This window comes from Cetorhinus maximus, chromosome 4 (genome assembly GCF_964194155.1).
Source record: "Cetorhinus maximus chromosome 4, sCetMax3.hap1.1, whole genome shotgun sequence".
Classification (NCBI taxonomy): Eukaryota; Metazoa; Chordata; class Chondrichthyes; order Lamniformes; family Cetorhinidae; genus Cetorhinus; species Cetorhinus maximus.
The window spans coordinates 139,205,206-139,220,431 of record NC_135882.1 but is presented as its reverse complement, the minus strand read 5'-3'; the positions used below and the strand labels follow the sequence as shown (position 1 = coordinate 139,220,431).

The 15,226-nt window shown below is 45.0% G+C and overlaps 1 protein-coding gene across 2 annotated transcripts in view; it reads left to right on the top strand.

The window, feature by feature from the left end:
• Positions 1–488: 488 nt before the first annotated feature.
• LOC144679939 (corticotropin-releasing factor receptor 2-like) overlaps positions 489–15,226 on the top strand; it is a 305,817-nt gene continuing 291,079 nt past the window's right edge. For both annotated transcript variants that reach the window (XM_078540927.1, XM_078540924.1), the window contains exon 1: positions 489–812. In XM_078540927.1, the coding sequence (XP_078397053.1) occupies positions 771–812 (42 nt within the window). In that variant the 5' untranslated portion in view covers positions 489–770. The remainder of the gene's footprint in view (positions 813–15,226) is intronic.

Here is a 15,226-nt window from a genome sequence, read left to right as displayed (position 1 = left end):
ATCCCGGCTGCCCCTGTGACATAATGTACCAATTGGTGTTGAAAGTAAACATACTTGTCATTTATCCTCGCACCAACGTCTAGTTCCCTGTGTGTGGTGGAATCGGAGTGGAATATGGCACTCATCCGCGGATCGGTGTCATTCCGCGCCACATTGAGAACGGGTACATTTCTTTTGTGTGTGTATGTGTGTATAAAACTACCTTCAGGCAAGAGACACCGATCATCTCCTGTGTCACAACCCGTCCCTTCCCGCAACACACAAACCTGATCCATGGCAACACACCGTGGGACAGAGTGCTGTAAAGCTCACCCAAGTCTGTGTGATGGGTTCCATTTGGAAGCACATTCGTCCCGGACAGGAGTGCTTTGGGAATTCGCTGGAGCAGAGGTTTGAACATACGGTTCCTGATCCTCGAACGAGGGAGGGAGAGAGAGGAGGAAAAAGTGTGTGTGGGGGGGGGGGGGGGGGGGCCGTGGATGGGGAGAGATGTTCCTGCAAGATTAAGGGAGGCTGATTGTTTCAAAGGGTCGGTCAGGAAAAGTTGCAGTTGTGTATGCATATTAACCGAGAGAGAGAGAGAGAAAAGTTGCAGGAGTCTGCGGGTGATTTAAATCCCACACATACGTCCCGGGAAGATCTGCCTCGCACTTCGCTCATCTGACCAGGATTTCATTAAAAAGCCAAAGCCCGGAGACAGAAAGAAAGAAAAATAATCTTCAATTTGAGTATGGGGCAAGTAGAGGGATCCGATAACACTGGTTAACACCATGGTTCTACAGAGGGCGATTTTCTGGACTTTATTGTTTCATGTAAGTTTCATTTGTAGTGTATGTGTGTTCGTGAATTCTCTTTAAAAAAAGAAACATCCCGCTGGAGATGTTGAAGCCCAAACATAACCGTGTGTTACACATTGATATAAGCTACTTGAATCGATACAGCCTGCTCAAGACTAGACCTTGCGATTTACTTTTGGAGTGCAGTGACTGGTGTTATGTACACACGCATGATTTATGTATAAACGTCTCGATGTGCCTAGCTGTCTCTTATCTCTGCCTATGTATCTGAGATTGGGATTTTCAGCGTTACGGAAAGGGGTTCACGCACTGTGCCATTTGATCGGGAAATAAACACAAAACACCTTTGTCTCTAATTATTCTGTCCCGATTTTAACGGCTTTGATTATTCAATTCGAACGGGGCCTCTGCTGGCCCCGCTTTAACCGATTCTCCACGGACACCTCCGGGAACTGAATGGAGAGCGATCTCCAAACTCGGAAAGAGCTCAATACGCTCAGGCTGCCTGGGCTAAACACGTTGACAGGACAGCACTCCCTACGCAGTCGTTTAACGCTGACGGGCCATTGGTACACAGGCTAAATTCATCTGCCAGCAAAGATCCAACAGTGTGGATGAGTGGTTTGGTGTCGTTGCCCTGTCTCCGATTGAACGCTTCCTTTCAAGTGAGGTTGTCATTTTGGAGCATCAGGGTTTTTTTTAAAAACCAACTTATCCTTTTTTCCCCTCCTTCCTGCCCTGCCCTGTATTATTATGTGTATTGAAAGGCTTTGCTCCTCTTGTCTGCTGTGAAACCGTAGCCAAAGAAGTTAGTGTTTCGTTTACTCGCTCATTGTGATAAGTGATGTGATATTATGGTTCAAATCCTGTTGTTGTTGTGGGATCTTGCTGTGTATAATCCTGAGGTCATGTTTTGTATAAAGGCACGATTGTTTTTCTTTTACATTCAGTAAACTAATAATTCAATTAACTAATAAACCTGGAATTGAAAGGTAGCCTCCTTAATGGTGACCATGAAACTCTCATTGATTGTGGTAAAAACCCATCTGGTTCACTAATGTCCTTTAGGGAAGGAAATCTGCCATCCTTACCTGGTCTGGCCTACATGTGACTCCAGATCCACAGTAATTTGGTTGACTCTTAACTGACCTCTGAAATGGCCTGGCAAGCCACTCAGTGACACCAAAACGCTAGGGATAAGTTGCGCCACATGGACTGCAGTGGTTCAAGAAGGTGCCTCACCATCACCTTCTCAAGGGCAACTAGGGATGGGTAACAAATGCTGGCCTAGCCGGTGATGACCACCTCCCATGAAAGAATAAAGAAAACTACAGCCTAGGAGATAGTAATGGTCACTATCACAGTTGAGCTGTGGTTAACTTGAGACCATTCTGTCTTTCATAGCCCAATATCACAGGGAGCAGGGTTAATCATGGCAGCTAACAGTCCGAACGGTTTGGTTGAGCTTTGTGATTCTTAAATGTTCTATATATGTTGCAATCCTTTGTTAGGTATTAATGTTCACACTGTAGGATTCATTTTTGTAGGAACACTATCAGCAGCTTGTTCAAGTGCTGTATAGAAATTAGGAATGTACCAGTCCAGAAAGCTCCGTTGTAATATGCCTGGCCGATCCCAGAAATGTCCACTTGAGCAATAATACCTGTCTGCCCTCCTTGAACTTGCTAAAAGATCAGTCCCCATTACTTCCTTCCGAGAGGACATTCCAAATATTCATCATTCTCTGTGTCAAGGAGCTAAATCCAAACTGCTTTTAAGTCGATTAACTTGTTATATCGATATCTTTAAAAATCACACGGAGTAAAAAGAAAAAAGGAGATGCTGAAAAGGAAAACAAACGCTTTTGAGCCACATAACACCTGGAAGGAGAAAAGAACAATAGCAACTTGCACTTTTAAGATGATAACATACCCGTGTTTCATAGGAGATGAATAATCAGACAAAAAATTCACACGCAGCCAAAGGAGACAGACAGACCTGGATCGAAGAGATAGGTTTTGAAGAGCATCAAAGAAAGGGAGAGAGGTGGAGAGGTTTAGAGACGGAATCCCCGACTCTAAAGTCAATACAGGTGAAGTCAGGGCCACCACTGGTGGCGCAAAGAAAGTGGGGGAGTCAAAGAGGCCAGAGTTGGAGAATTCTCAATTGTTCTAGGGCTACAGGGATAGGGAGCAGCCTAGAGTGGGATTTGAACACAAGGCTGGGAATTTTAAAATCTGGACGGGGAGCCAAGGAATTGGAGCCGATTTAAAATTAATCATTCAGCCCTTCAAAATAGCAGAGGAATTGCCATATGTGCATGTCATTTATTCATTCATCATCAGTCATTTGTACTGTAAAAAATGTTTATTTTGTAGACCTGAAGTAGAACTAGAAGCAATTTAAAATGCTACTGCATATTCTAACAATGTTATTTATTTATCTGTTTATCTGGTTACACTGGGTCCAATGTTGATTTGAGATTAAGCAGCTAAAACTTCTCTGTGCAATTTTAGCAACGAGCATATTAAGCGGAGTTCCTTTATGTGCTATGCTAATGAAAGCATTCATAGATTTAATTCTTTTCTTAAAAAACAACAAAGGGATTTCATTCAAAATGTTTAGTCCAACCATTAATAACATTACGCAGCATGAGCTCTACCTAAACGCGTCCAATTTGTCCGCTGACTTTACCATTTTCGTCAACGTGAGCGCAAAACGGAAAATCCTGACTTAACCATAAGATGACTCTTGATTTGTTTTTCCAAGAGGAATTTTACCCCCAAAATCTTCATATGCATTTTTGATGTCAAGAAGGGCAGAACAAAAACCTTGGATTAGCCCGGTTTTGATGAGCAAATGATGCCTGTCATTGGAACTTCAGTACAGATCAGAAACATGAAAAAATTAAGCAAAATGGAGCATTTTAAATTAAAACTAAACCTGTAGTGTAAATGTAAACCAACTGATTTAATCTAATTATTAACATTTGATTGCTGTCAAAATGCTTCTTTCGTTTGTAAAGGTGCTGATATATTTTTGATATTGGCTAAAGCTGTTTAATGCCCGAAGTTCAAACAGCTTGTTGCAGGCAGTGATGGGTCAACTATGAAATAGCCTCTCTCCGTTCAACAGAATTTGAAACCTCTTCTCCTAAACGTTAACTGTGTCATATTGCTCATGTTTTCTGCTTTACTTTTAAGTGAAAGAAAAAGTGCCTTATCTCATCTGTCAGAAACATCTCAAAGCACTTCACGCTTTGAAATGCAGTGGCTGTTATATGGGCAAGCGCAGAATCCATTTTACCCATGGTAAGGCCCCTCAAATACGGATGAGATCGTTACTGGTTAATCTCTTTCTTTGGTAGCATTAGCTGAAGAAGGAATGTTTCCCAGCACATTACCTAACATCCATCCGAACGGGCAGAGAGGACTTCAGTATAACATCCCATCTGATGAGGGCAAAATAGCAAAGCTACATTGATTTCACATCCCTAATTGCCCATTGGACAGTGAGGGGCAACCATGTGCTGTGCAATTAGAGTCCCATGCAGAATAGATAGGGCTGACTGTACTTTCCCTAAGGAACAGCACTGAAGTAGTTAGGTATTTAGAAAAATCTGGTAACTTTCATGGTTCTTTTATCTGGTGCCAGCTCACAAATTGCTGTGTTTCATAACTTGCCATGGTGGAACTTGACCTCATGACTCCAGTGGAAGTTCACTTCAAAATCACAAGACTTCTGTGCCCTTCAGCAATGCCTCAATAAGAAACAGACAGCCTAAATTATTGAGAGATAAAAACAGAAAAATGCTGGAAATACACAGCAGTGTATGTAGAGAGAGAAAAGCAGAGTCAATGGGTGGAATTTTACTTTCCCTCCATCCAGTGGGATGTTCCGGTACCGCTGAAGTCAATGGACTTTTGAGTGGCCCACAGCATTTTACGGCCCTGTCCCGCCACCACGGGCCGTATAATTTCACAGGTCTGTGACCTTACTCCAGTTTATTAAGAATACAAACCTACCTGAAAAACAAAGGGATTTTTCAGGACATCACAGCAGTGCTCTTTTTAAATATAAATTAATTAGATTATGAGAAAACGTTTGACAAAGCTGAACATCACAGAAGGCCAAGGTAGAGCATAATACTGATAAGAAACTGTTAGGTTTGCAGCAGACAACACTCAAAGAGATATAGGGCTGAATTTATGACTCCTGATCTCGCCATCGGGAGGACATGCAGGTTAGGAACATACACATGCCATGCCGAAACCCAAAGGATAATTTTTCAGGCGATGGCCAATTAAGTGGCTGACTCTGGCAGCCCAGTCCAATTAATCCAGTGCCAGTGAGGCTAGAAATAGGAAGATAGTGCAGCTGACATGTGGCTGAACAGATGGTGTAGGAGGGAAGGTTTCCGATATCTGGATCATTGGGATCTCTTCCGGGGCAGGTGGAACCTGTACAAGAAGGACGGGTTGCATCTAAACTAGAGGGGCACCAATATCCTGGCTGTGAGGTTTGCTAGTGTCACTCGGGAGGGTTTAAACTAGTATGGCACGGGGGTCAGAACCAGAGCAATAGGCCAGCAGGTAAAATAAAGGACTGGGAACCAGTGAATATGGCCAGTAGGACTAAGAGGAAGGGCAGGCAGGGAGAAATTACTGAACACAGTGGGACTGGGGGTCTGGAATGCATTTGTTTCAATGCAAGAAGTATAACAGGCAAGGCAGATAAGCTTAGAGCTTGGATAAGTACTTGGGACTATGATGTTATTGCTATTACAGAGACTTGGTTGAAGGATGGACAGGATTGGCAGATAAACGTTCCAGGATTTAGATGTTTGAGGCAGGATAGAGAGGGATGTAGAAGAGGCGGGGGAGTTGCACTGCTGGTTAAGGGGAGTATCACAGCTATATGACAGGAGGATGCCTCGTTGGGCTCATGCAGCGAGGCAATATGGGTAGAGCTCTGGAATAGGAAGGGTGCAGTCACAATGTTGGGGGTTTACTATAGGCCTCCCAATTGCCAGCAGGAGATTGAGGAACAGTTATGTAGGCAGATTTTGGAAAGATGTAAAAGCAATAGGGTTGTTGTGGTGGGTGATTTTAACTTTCCCTATATTGACTGGGAATCACTTGGTTTGGATGGTGCAGAATTTGTAAGGTGCATCCAGGAGGGCTTCCTGAGACAATATGTAGATAGTCCAACTAGGGAAGGGGCAATACTGGACCTGGTATTAGGAACCCGGCCAGGTGGTCAAAGTTTCAGTAGGAGAGCATTTCGGGAAAAGTGACCATAATTCAGTAAGTTTCAAGGTACTGGTGGATAAGGATAACAGGAGTCCTCGGGTTAAGGTGCTTAATTAGGGGAAGGCTAATTATAACAATATTAGGCAGGAACTGAGGAATCTAGACTGGAGGCGGATGTTTGAGGGCAAATCAACAATTGACATGTGGGGGGCTTTCAAATGTCAGTTGATAAGAATTCAGGACCGGCATGTTTCTGCTAGGATGAAGGATAAGCATGGCAAGTTTCAGGAACCTTGGATAACGAAGGATATTGTGAGATTAGTCAAAAAGAAAAGGGAAGCATTCGTAAGGGCTAGAAGGCTGGGAACAAATGAAACCCGTGGAGAATACAAAGAAGGTAGGGAGAAACTTAAGCAAGGAGTCAGGAGGGCTAAAAGGGGTCAGGAAAAGTCACTGGCAACCAGTTTTAAGGAAAATCCCAAAGCCTTTTATACATTTGTAAAAAGCAAGAGGGTAGCCAGGGAAAGGGTAGGCCCACTCAGGGACAGAGGTGAGAATCTGTGTGTGGAGCCAGAAGAAATGGGAGAGATACTAAATGAATACTTCTCATCAGTATTCACCAAAGAGAAGGACTTAGCGGTTGATTTGTCTAGGGAAGAGTGTGTAGATGGCCTGGATCATGTTGAGATCAAAAAAGAAGCAGTGTTAGGCGTCTTGAAGAATATTAAGGTGGATAAGTCCCCAGGGCCAGATGGGATCTACCCCAAAGTACTGAGGGAGGCAAGGGGGGAGATTGCTGGGGCCTTGACAGAAATCTTTGTATCCTCACTGGCTACGGGTGCGGTCCCAGAGGACTGGAAAATGGCCAATGTTGTTCCATTGTTTAAGAAGGGTAGCAGGGATAATCCAGGAAATTACAGGCCGGTGAGCCTTACGTCATTGGTAGGGAAATTATTGGAGAAGATTCTTCGTGACAGGATTTACTACCATTTGTAAGCAAATGGGCGTATTAGTGGGAGGCAGCATGGTTTTGTGAAGGGGAGGTCGTGTCTCACTAACTTGTTTGAGTTTTTCGAGGAAGTGACAAAGATGATCGACGATGGAAGGGCAGTGGATGTTATATACATGGATTTCAGTAAGGCCTTTGACAAGGTCCCTCATGGCAGACTGGTACAGAAGGTAAAGTCGCACGGGATCGGAGGTGAGCTGGCAGGATGGATACAGAATTGGCTTGGTCATAGAAGACAGAGGGTAGCAGTGGGAGGGTGCTTTTCTGAATGGAGAGTTGTGACTAGTAGAGTTCCACAGGGATCAGTGCTGGGACCTTTTCTGTTTGTGATATACATAAATGATTTGGAGGGAAATGTAACTAGGCTAATTAGTAAGTTTGCAGACGACACCAAGGTTGGAGGAGTTGCAGATACTGAAGAGGATTGTCAAAGGATACAACGGGATATAGATCGGTTGGAGACTTGGGTGGAGAAATGGCAGATGGAGTTTAATCCGGACAAATGCGAGGTAATGCATTTTGGAAGGTCTAATACAGGCAGGAATTATACAATAAATAGCAGAACCCTTAAGTGCATTGCCAGGCAGAGGGATCTGGGTGTACAGGTCCACAGGTCACTGAAAGTGACAACGCAGGTGGATAAGGTAGTCAGGAAGGCATATGGCATGCTTGCCTTCATTGGCAGGGGTATTGAGTATAAAAGCTGGGAAGTCATGCTGCAGCTGTATAGAACCTTGGTTAGGCCACACTTGGAATATTGCGTGCAATTCTGGTCACCACATTACCAGAAGGATATGGAGGCATTGGAGAGGGTGCAGAGGAGGTTTACCAGGATGCTGCCTGGTCTGGAGGTTATTAGCTATGAGGAGAGGTTGGAGAAACTCGGATTGTTCTCACTAGTGCGACGGAGATTGAGGGGCGACTTGATAGAAGTTTACAAAATTATGAGTGGCATGGACAGAGTAGATAGTCAGAAGCTTTTTCCCAGGGTGGAAGAGTCAATTACTAGGGGACATAGATTTAAGGTGAGAGGAGAAAACTATAGAGGAGATGTGCGGGGCAAGTTTTTGACACAGAGGGTAGTGAGTGTTTGGAATTCGCTGCCAGAGGAGGTGGTGGAAGCAGGACGATAGTGGTGTTTAAGATGCAGCTTGACAAGTACATGAATAGGATGGGAATAGAGGGATACAGACCCCAGAAGTGCGAAATGTTTTAGTTGACGGGCAATATGACCAGCGCAGGCTTGGAGGGCCGAAGGGCCTGTTCCTGTGCTGTACTTTTCTTTGTTCTTTGTTCTTTGTAAGGGCAAAGGATGGGCTCCCAAGGCTGGAGGGCACAGAGGAGGCCCTCCAGCACTGATACATATAAACATACGGACATACAAAATGGCAGCAGAAGTAGGCCATTTGGCCCCTTGAGCTTGCTCCTCCATTCAATAAGATCATGGCTGATCTGTTTGTGTTTCGATTTCCACATTCCCATCTATCTCCAATAACATTTGATTCCCTTGCCTAACAAGATACTATCTACCTCCGCCTTAAAAATTTTCAGTGACTTCACCTGCATTGCCTTCTGAGTTCCAAAGTCGCACAACATTCTGAGAAAAAAATTCTCATCTCTGTCCTAAAAGGGAAACCCCTAATTTTAAAGCAGTTGCCCTCGTTCTGGACTCACCCACAAGAGGAAGCAGCCTTTCAATGTCCACCTTGTCAATGCCATTCAGGATCTTAGATGCTTCAATCAAGTCACCCTTCACTGTTCTAAACGCCAGTGGAAACAAGCCCAATCTGTCTAATGTATCCTCATAAGACAACCCGCTCATTCCAGGTATCAATCTAGTAAACCTCCTCAGAACTGCATCCAACAACATTTACATCCTTCTTTAAATAAGAAGACCAAAACTGCCACAATACTTGAGATGTGGTCACATCAATGCCCTGTATAAGTAAAGCATAACGCCCTTACTTCTATGTTCAATTCCTCCCCTAATAAAGGATATTAGCCTTCTTAATTACTTGCTCTACCTACATTCTAACTTTTTGTGACTCATGCATGCGAACACCCAGATCCCTCTACACCTCAGAATTCTGCAGCTGTTCTCTGTTTTTAAGTAGTGCTCTGCTTTTTTTATTCTTCCTGCCAAAGTGAACAACTTCACATTTTCCCACATTATACTCCACCTGCCATACTTTTGCCCATTCACTCAACCTATCTACATCCGTCTGCAACCTCTGTATGTCTTCACAACACTTTCCTACTTATCTTTGTGTCATTGGCAAATTTAGCTATCATGCCTTCACTCACCCGTCTAAGTTGTTGATAGAAATTGTAAAAAGCTGGGGCCCCAGCACAGACCCCTGTGGAACTCCACTCGTTACATCCTGCTAATCAGAAAAAGACCCATTTATGCATACTGTCTGTTTTCTGCCAGCCAGCCAATCTTCTATCCATGTTAATATGTTACCCCCTGCAATATGAGATTTTATTTTCCCCAATAACTTTTGATGTGACATCTTATCAAATACCTTATGGAAATCCAAACACACCACGTCTACAGGCTCCCTTTTATCCACAGTGCATGTTACTGCTTCAAAGAATTCAAATGAATTGGTTAAACATGATTCCCCTTTCTCAAAACCATACTGACTGTTCAAGATTACCTTGAGTTTCTCTAAGTGTCTGGCTATAGCCTCCTTAATGATTGATTCTAACACCTTCCCCATGACAGATGTCAAGCTAAATGGCTAAAGTTTCCTGTTTTCTGCCTCTCTCCCTTCTTGAGTAGATGGGTTATATTTGATACTTTCTGGTCTGATGGAATCTTTCCAGATTCTGGGGAATTTTGGAAAATTAATATCAATGCATCAACCTCATTAGCCACCTCTTTTAACACCCTAGGGTGAAGTCCATCAGGACCTGGATACTTGTCAGTCTGCAGCCCCATCAGTTTGCTATGTACCAATTCCCAGTGATTGTAATTTCACTAAACTCCTCTCTCCCTTCCACACCCGGATTTACAACTATTACTGGAATTTTTTTTGTATCCTTTATAGTGAAGGCAGAAGCAAAATATTTGTTCATTTCATCCACCATTTCCTTATTATCTACTTTTAAAAAAAAATTGTTCATGGGTGATGGGTCATAGCTGGCTAGGCCAGTATTTATTGCCCATCCCTAATTTCCCTCATTCAGAGGGCATTTTAAGAGTCAACCACATTGCTGTGGGATCTGGAGTCACATGTAGGCCAGGCCAGGTAAGGACAGCAGATTTCCTTCCCTAAAGGACATGAGTGAATCAGATGGGTTTTTATGACATCCAGCAATGTGTTCATGGCCATTATGAGGCTTCTAATTCCAGATTTTTATGGAATTCAAATGTTAACAACTGTTGTGTTGGGATTTGAACCCAGGCCCCCAGAGTATCACCCTGGATCTCTGGAATACTATTCCAGTGACAACACTACTATGCCACTGCCTCCCCCCATTGTCACTCTCTAGAGGAGCAATGCTCACTTTATTTGCTCTTTTCCTTTTTAAATACCTAACCATTTTTACAATTCTAGCTAGCTTCCTTTCATATTCTAATTTTTTTCCCCTGATTAATCTTTTAGTCATTCTCTGCCATTCTTTATATTCTGACCAATCATCTGACCTGCCACTCATCATTGCGCAGTTACATGCTTTTTCCTTAAGTTTGAGGCTTTCCTTAACTGCTTTAGTTGCCCACAGATGGTGGGTCCTTCCTTTAGAATTTCCTTTATAGTAGGAATATGCTTATTCTGAGTATTATGAAATATCCCCTTAAACATCTGCCACTGCTTCTCTGTTGATCTATCCTCTAGCCTAATATCCAAGTTCACTTCAGCTACCTCAGCTTTCATGCCCACATAGTTGCCCTTATTTAAGTTTAAGACACTAGTCTTAGACCCACTGTTCTCTCTTTCAAACTGGATGTAAAATTCAATCATATTGTGGTCGTTGCCACCTAGGGGTGCCTTTACTCTGAGGTCATTAATTAATCCGGTCACGTTACAAAATAGGCACCCCTGGGTCAGAGGTGGGAGCTGCCGATGTAGATTGGTTAAGAGAGAGAGAGGGCACCTGAAGATGGAGGTGCCCTCTGAAGGCTGTAGAAAAACTTTAAAATAAAAAGAAGCCACAGCTGCCAGGCTGTCATCATGGAGGGGTAGCTCCAATGCAGGGGGGCATGTGGTCACAGATCTGACCATCTTTCAATTGCAGCCATGCGTGTTAGGGGCGGACATTAAAATGGAGTGGTTGCACCCCCAATCTGCTGCTGGGAGGCCATCTCCACTCATCAGCTGGGATTCGGCCTGAGTAGGAAAATTCCAGTTGGCACCTGCGCACTGGCATTACTAGGCTTATTAAGGGGTTTAATTGGCATGCAGGTGGCTAGCCATTGCTCCTGCCACTCCCAGCCAGGTTTTTCAAAAATAACCGCGAGGCATGACCATGCTAGCAAACTGGCACACAGGCGGGAAATTGGGGGTTCGTCCACCTCTGATCCCACCTCCACCGCCGTTTAAGTCCATAGGTTTGTATTTTCCTCCTCAATGATAATCTCACCAAAGCCAGGCAGGATAGGTTTCATAAAAACAAAAAGCTAAAAGCTACTGCGGATGCTGGAAATCCAAAACAAAATAAAAACAGAATTACCTGGAAAAACTCAGCAAGTCTGGCAGCATCGGCGGAGAAGAAATCAGTCAACGTTTCGAGCCCTCATGGCCCTTCAGCAGAACATACCCGCTCAAGAGATGTTGACATCAATCAGTCAATTAATTATTGATGAATGAGCTTCTAGGGTATTCAAGGAGTCTCCATTGGGAGAGTGAGAAGGTAGGTAATGCTTCTTTGTCAAGGCATCCACTTTTGGCTCTTTGCACATCGTTGGAGTACCTTGGGCGGTTTTATGTTAAAGACACTATGGCATGGATTTTGCACTTGTCGGGCGCGCGTGATCGGCAGGCCTGGGAGCAGTCAGAAAATGGGACTCAAACCGCGATCGGCCCCCGAGCACGATTTCATGCTGGCTGGCCAATTAATGGCCAGCCAGTGTGAAACGAGCGCAGTTGGGATGGGGGCAGGAAGAGAATGGGCGATGATGTCACCATGGGTGCTGGTGCGCGCTTCCACTGAGCTCCCTGAAGGTAGACATGTGCCCCAGGGAGCTGCAGATCTCCAAATCATTAAAGAAAGCACAAAAAAGCTGCAGAAAAATGTCCATGCAGCACAATCAAGCACCTGAAAGCATTCCTCACAAAAATGCTGTCCCCAGATATTTCTTTTTATCTTATGTCCTAACGGAGATTTCATCCCGCCCTTGGATGAGGTTTCATCAAAAATGTAAAGGCTGCCTGGTTGGTTGGCCCGTCTGCCATTCGTAAGGTTGGACAGGCCACGAAAAATCGCTTCCAACTGTGCCGTTAATGGGCTTAATTGCCTGTTTAATTGTCGGCGGGCGCTCTTCCGACTGCTGCATGCTCCCGCCAAGCGAAATATCGCACGAGTGCGCGATGACGTTGTGACGCTCGCCCGACGTCATCCCGCGCACGAGCAATCTTCAGGTCGGTGGGCGCTCGTGAGTTTCGGAGCCACGCCCACTGTCAATTAAAAGGCCACTTAAGGCCATTAAAAAGGCAATTGATCCCGATTTTATGTTGCCCGTGTGATTTCGCGCTCGTCGCATGGGCAAAACGGGCAAGCGGGCAGCCCACTTTTTGCAAAACATTATCCAAGGGCAGGGTAAAAAGGGTCAGCAGCATTGCCAGTGTGCGTAGTGAGGAGTTTAGGAGATATTTTGCTGCTGGTTGCTTATTTGAGCTTGACAGCTTCATTTCAGTTCTGAGCTTCATTCTTAGAATTTCCAGGCTTCATTTCAGGACTCACTGGTGTCGCCAAAGCCCCCAGATGATTTTGACCACGTGGACCCTTTCAGGTATCAGACAGCCTTCTGAAAGCCTGGTATTAGAGATTGTGCTCCCTGCTGGTGTTACCTGCACTGAGGAGGAAGAGAGGGGCAGAAGAGGGAGGAGGCTAAGTGTCCCATTACAGCTTCCGGGGGAGGGTCATGTGAAAGGAGAGGTGCAGGCGCAAGGGGCACGGGGCCAGCAGGAAGTCCAAGGCATAAGGGGCTGTAGAAAATGCTACTATCCTGCTGTCAGGGTTTACAGGCAGCGATGCAGCCACTTCAATATGTCCGAGGTGCAATGCTGAAGGTGGCTCTGTCTGTCTAGGGAGACAGTGACCTCCTTTTGTCAGATGATCGGGCCTGAGATCACCTCCAACTCTGTGGGCGGACACCCCATGCCAGTGGCTCTATAGGTCACAGTGATCCTCAATCTCTATGCCTCCGGCTCTTTCTAGATGTCAGTGGGGGATCTGTGTGGAGCCTCCCAATCAGCTGTCCACAGTTGTGTCAAGCTAGTGACAGAAGCTCTGTTCAAGTGGGTAATGACATTTATTCACTACCAAATGGACAAGGCCAGCTAGGCTGAGTGAGTCAGAGGGTTTGCAGCATTTGCCGGGTTCCCACGCATCAGAGTGCAATTGACTGCACAAATGTGGCCATCAAGGCGCCAGTGGGCCAGCCAGGTGCCTTCGTCAACAGGAAGGGATTCCACTCCATGAACATCCAGATAGTTTGTCACCACAAGACGCAGATTCTGCAAGCCTGTGCAAGGTACTCTGGCAGCTCCCATGATGCTTATATTCTAAGACACTCCCAGGTGCCAAGGCTATTCAGTGCTCCAACCCAACTAGATGGATGGCTGTTGAGTGACAAGGGCTATCTATTGAAAAGGTGGCTTATGATGCCCCTCTGCCACCCAAGAACAGAGGCAGAGCAGCGTTATAATAGGAATCATGCCTTCACAGGTTTGGTGAGAGAGAGGACCATAGGTCTTCTGAAGATGTGCTTCCAATGCCGGGACCATTCAGGGGGAGCAGTACAATACCCCCCAGAGCAGGTGTCACTGATAGTGGCTGCATGTTGCACTCTCCACAATCTGGCACTGGCAAGGGGGGACCCACTGGAGGAAGGGGGCCTTCAGGCAGCTCCACAGGCCACAGGGGCTGAATCCAGTAGTGAGTCAGAAGAGGAGCACAGTGAGGAGAATGCTGAGGGTGTGGAGGCAGACCTCTGTATCCTTCAGAGAGCAGGGACATCAGGGTCGCCTTGATCCAACACTCCTTCAGCTAGGCTACCAAAGGTCTGCTTCCACCTCATGCCAGGGCTGCCACCTCCATCCCGGATGTCTGAAATAACCCTTTCATTTTTTTTTATATTCATTCACAGGATGTGAGATTCGCTGGCTGGGCCAGCATTTATTGCCCATCCCTAGTTGCCCTTGAGAAGGTGGTGATGAGCTGCCTTCTTGAACCACTGCAGTCCATGTGGTGTAGGTGCACCCACAGTGCTATTAGGAAGAGGGTCATGTGAACCCAAGTCCACTCAGTGCCTGTGCAATAAAGTTTACAGCCACTCACATCCAGCATTACATACTGGCGTACCCTGCACCAAAAAAAAAGATGAAGCATACTCAGGCCATTAAGACAAAAGAAAAATTGATATAATTTTGACACTCAACACAAATGAACATTACCATATCTGGCGTTAATGCCCACACCAGTGAACATACAAACGACCCTGCTCCACCATTCATTAAGATATGGCTGATCTGTTTGAGTTTCAAATTCCACATTCCCATCCACCCCCTGATAACCTTTGATTCCCTTGACTAACTAATCTATCTACCTTTGCCTTAAAAATATTCAATGACCCCACTTCCATCACCTTCTGAGGCAGAGGCTTCCAAAGTTGCACAACTCTGTGAGAGAAAAAACATTCCTCATCTCGTCCTATAAGGGCAACCCCCAATTTTAAAATAGTGGCCCCTAGTTCTGGAGGAAACATCCTTTCCATGTGCACCTTGTCAATACCATTCAGGATCTTATATAATTCAGTCAAGTCACCCCTCACTCTTCTAAACGCCAGTGGAAACAAGCCCAGTCTGTCTAACCTATCCTCATAAGACAACCCACTCATACCAGGTATCAATGTAGTACACGTCCTCTGAACTGCCTCCAATGCATTTACATCCTTCATTAAATAAGGAGACCAAAACTGCATACAATATTCAAAATGTGGT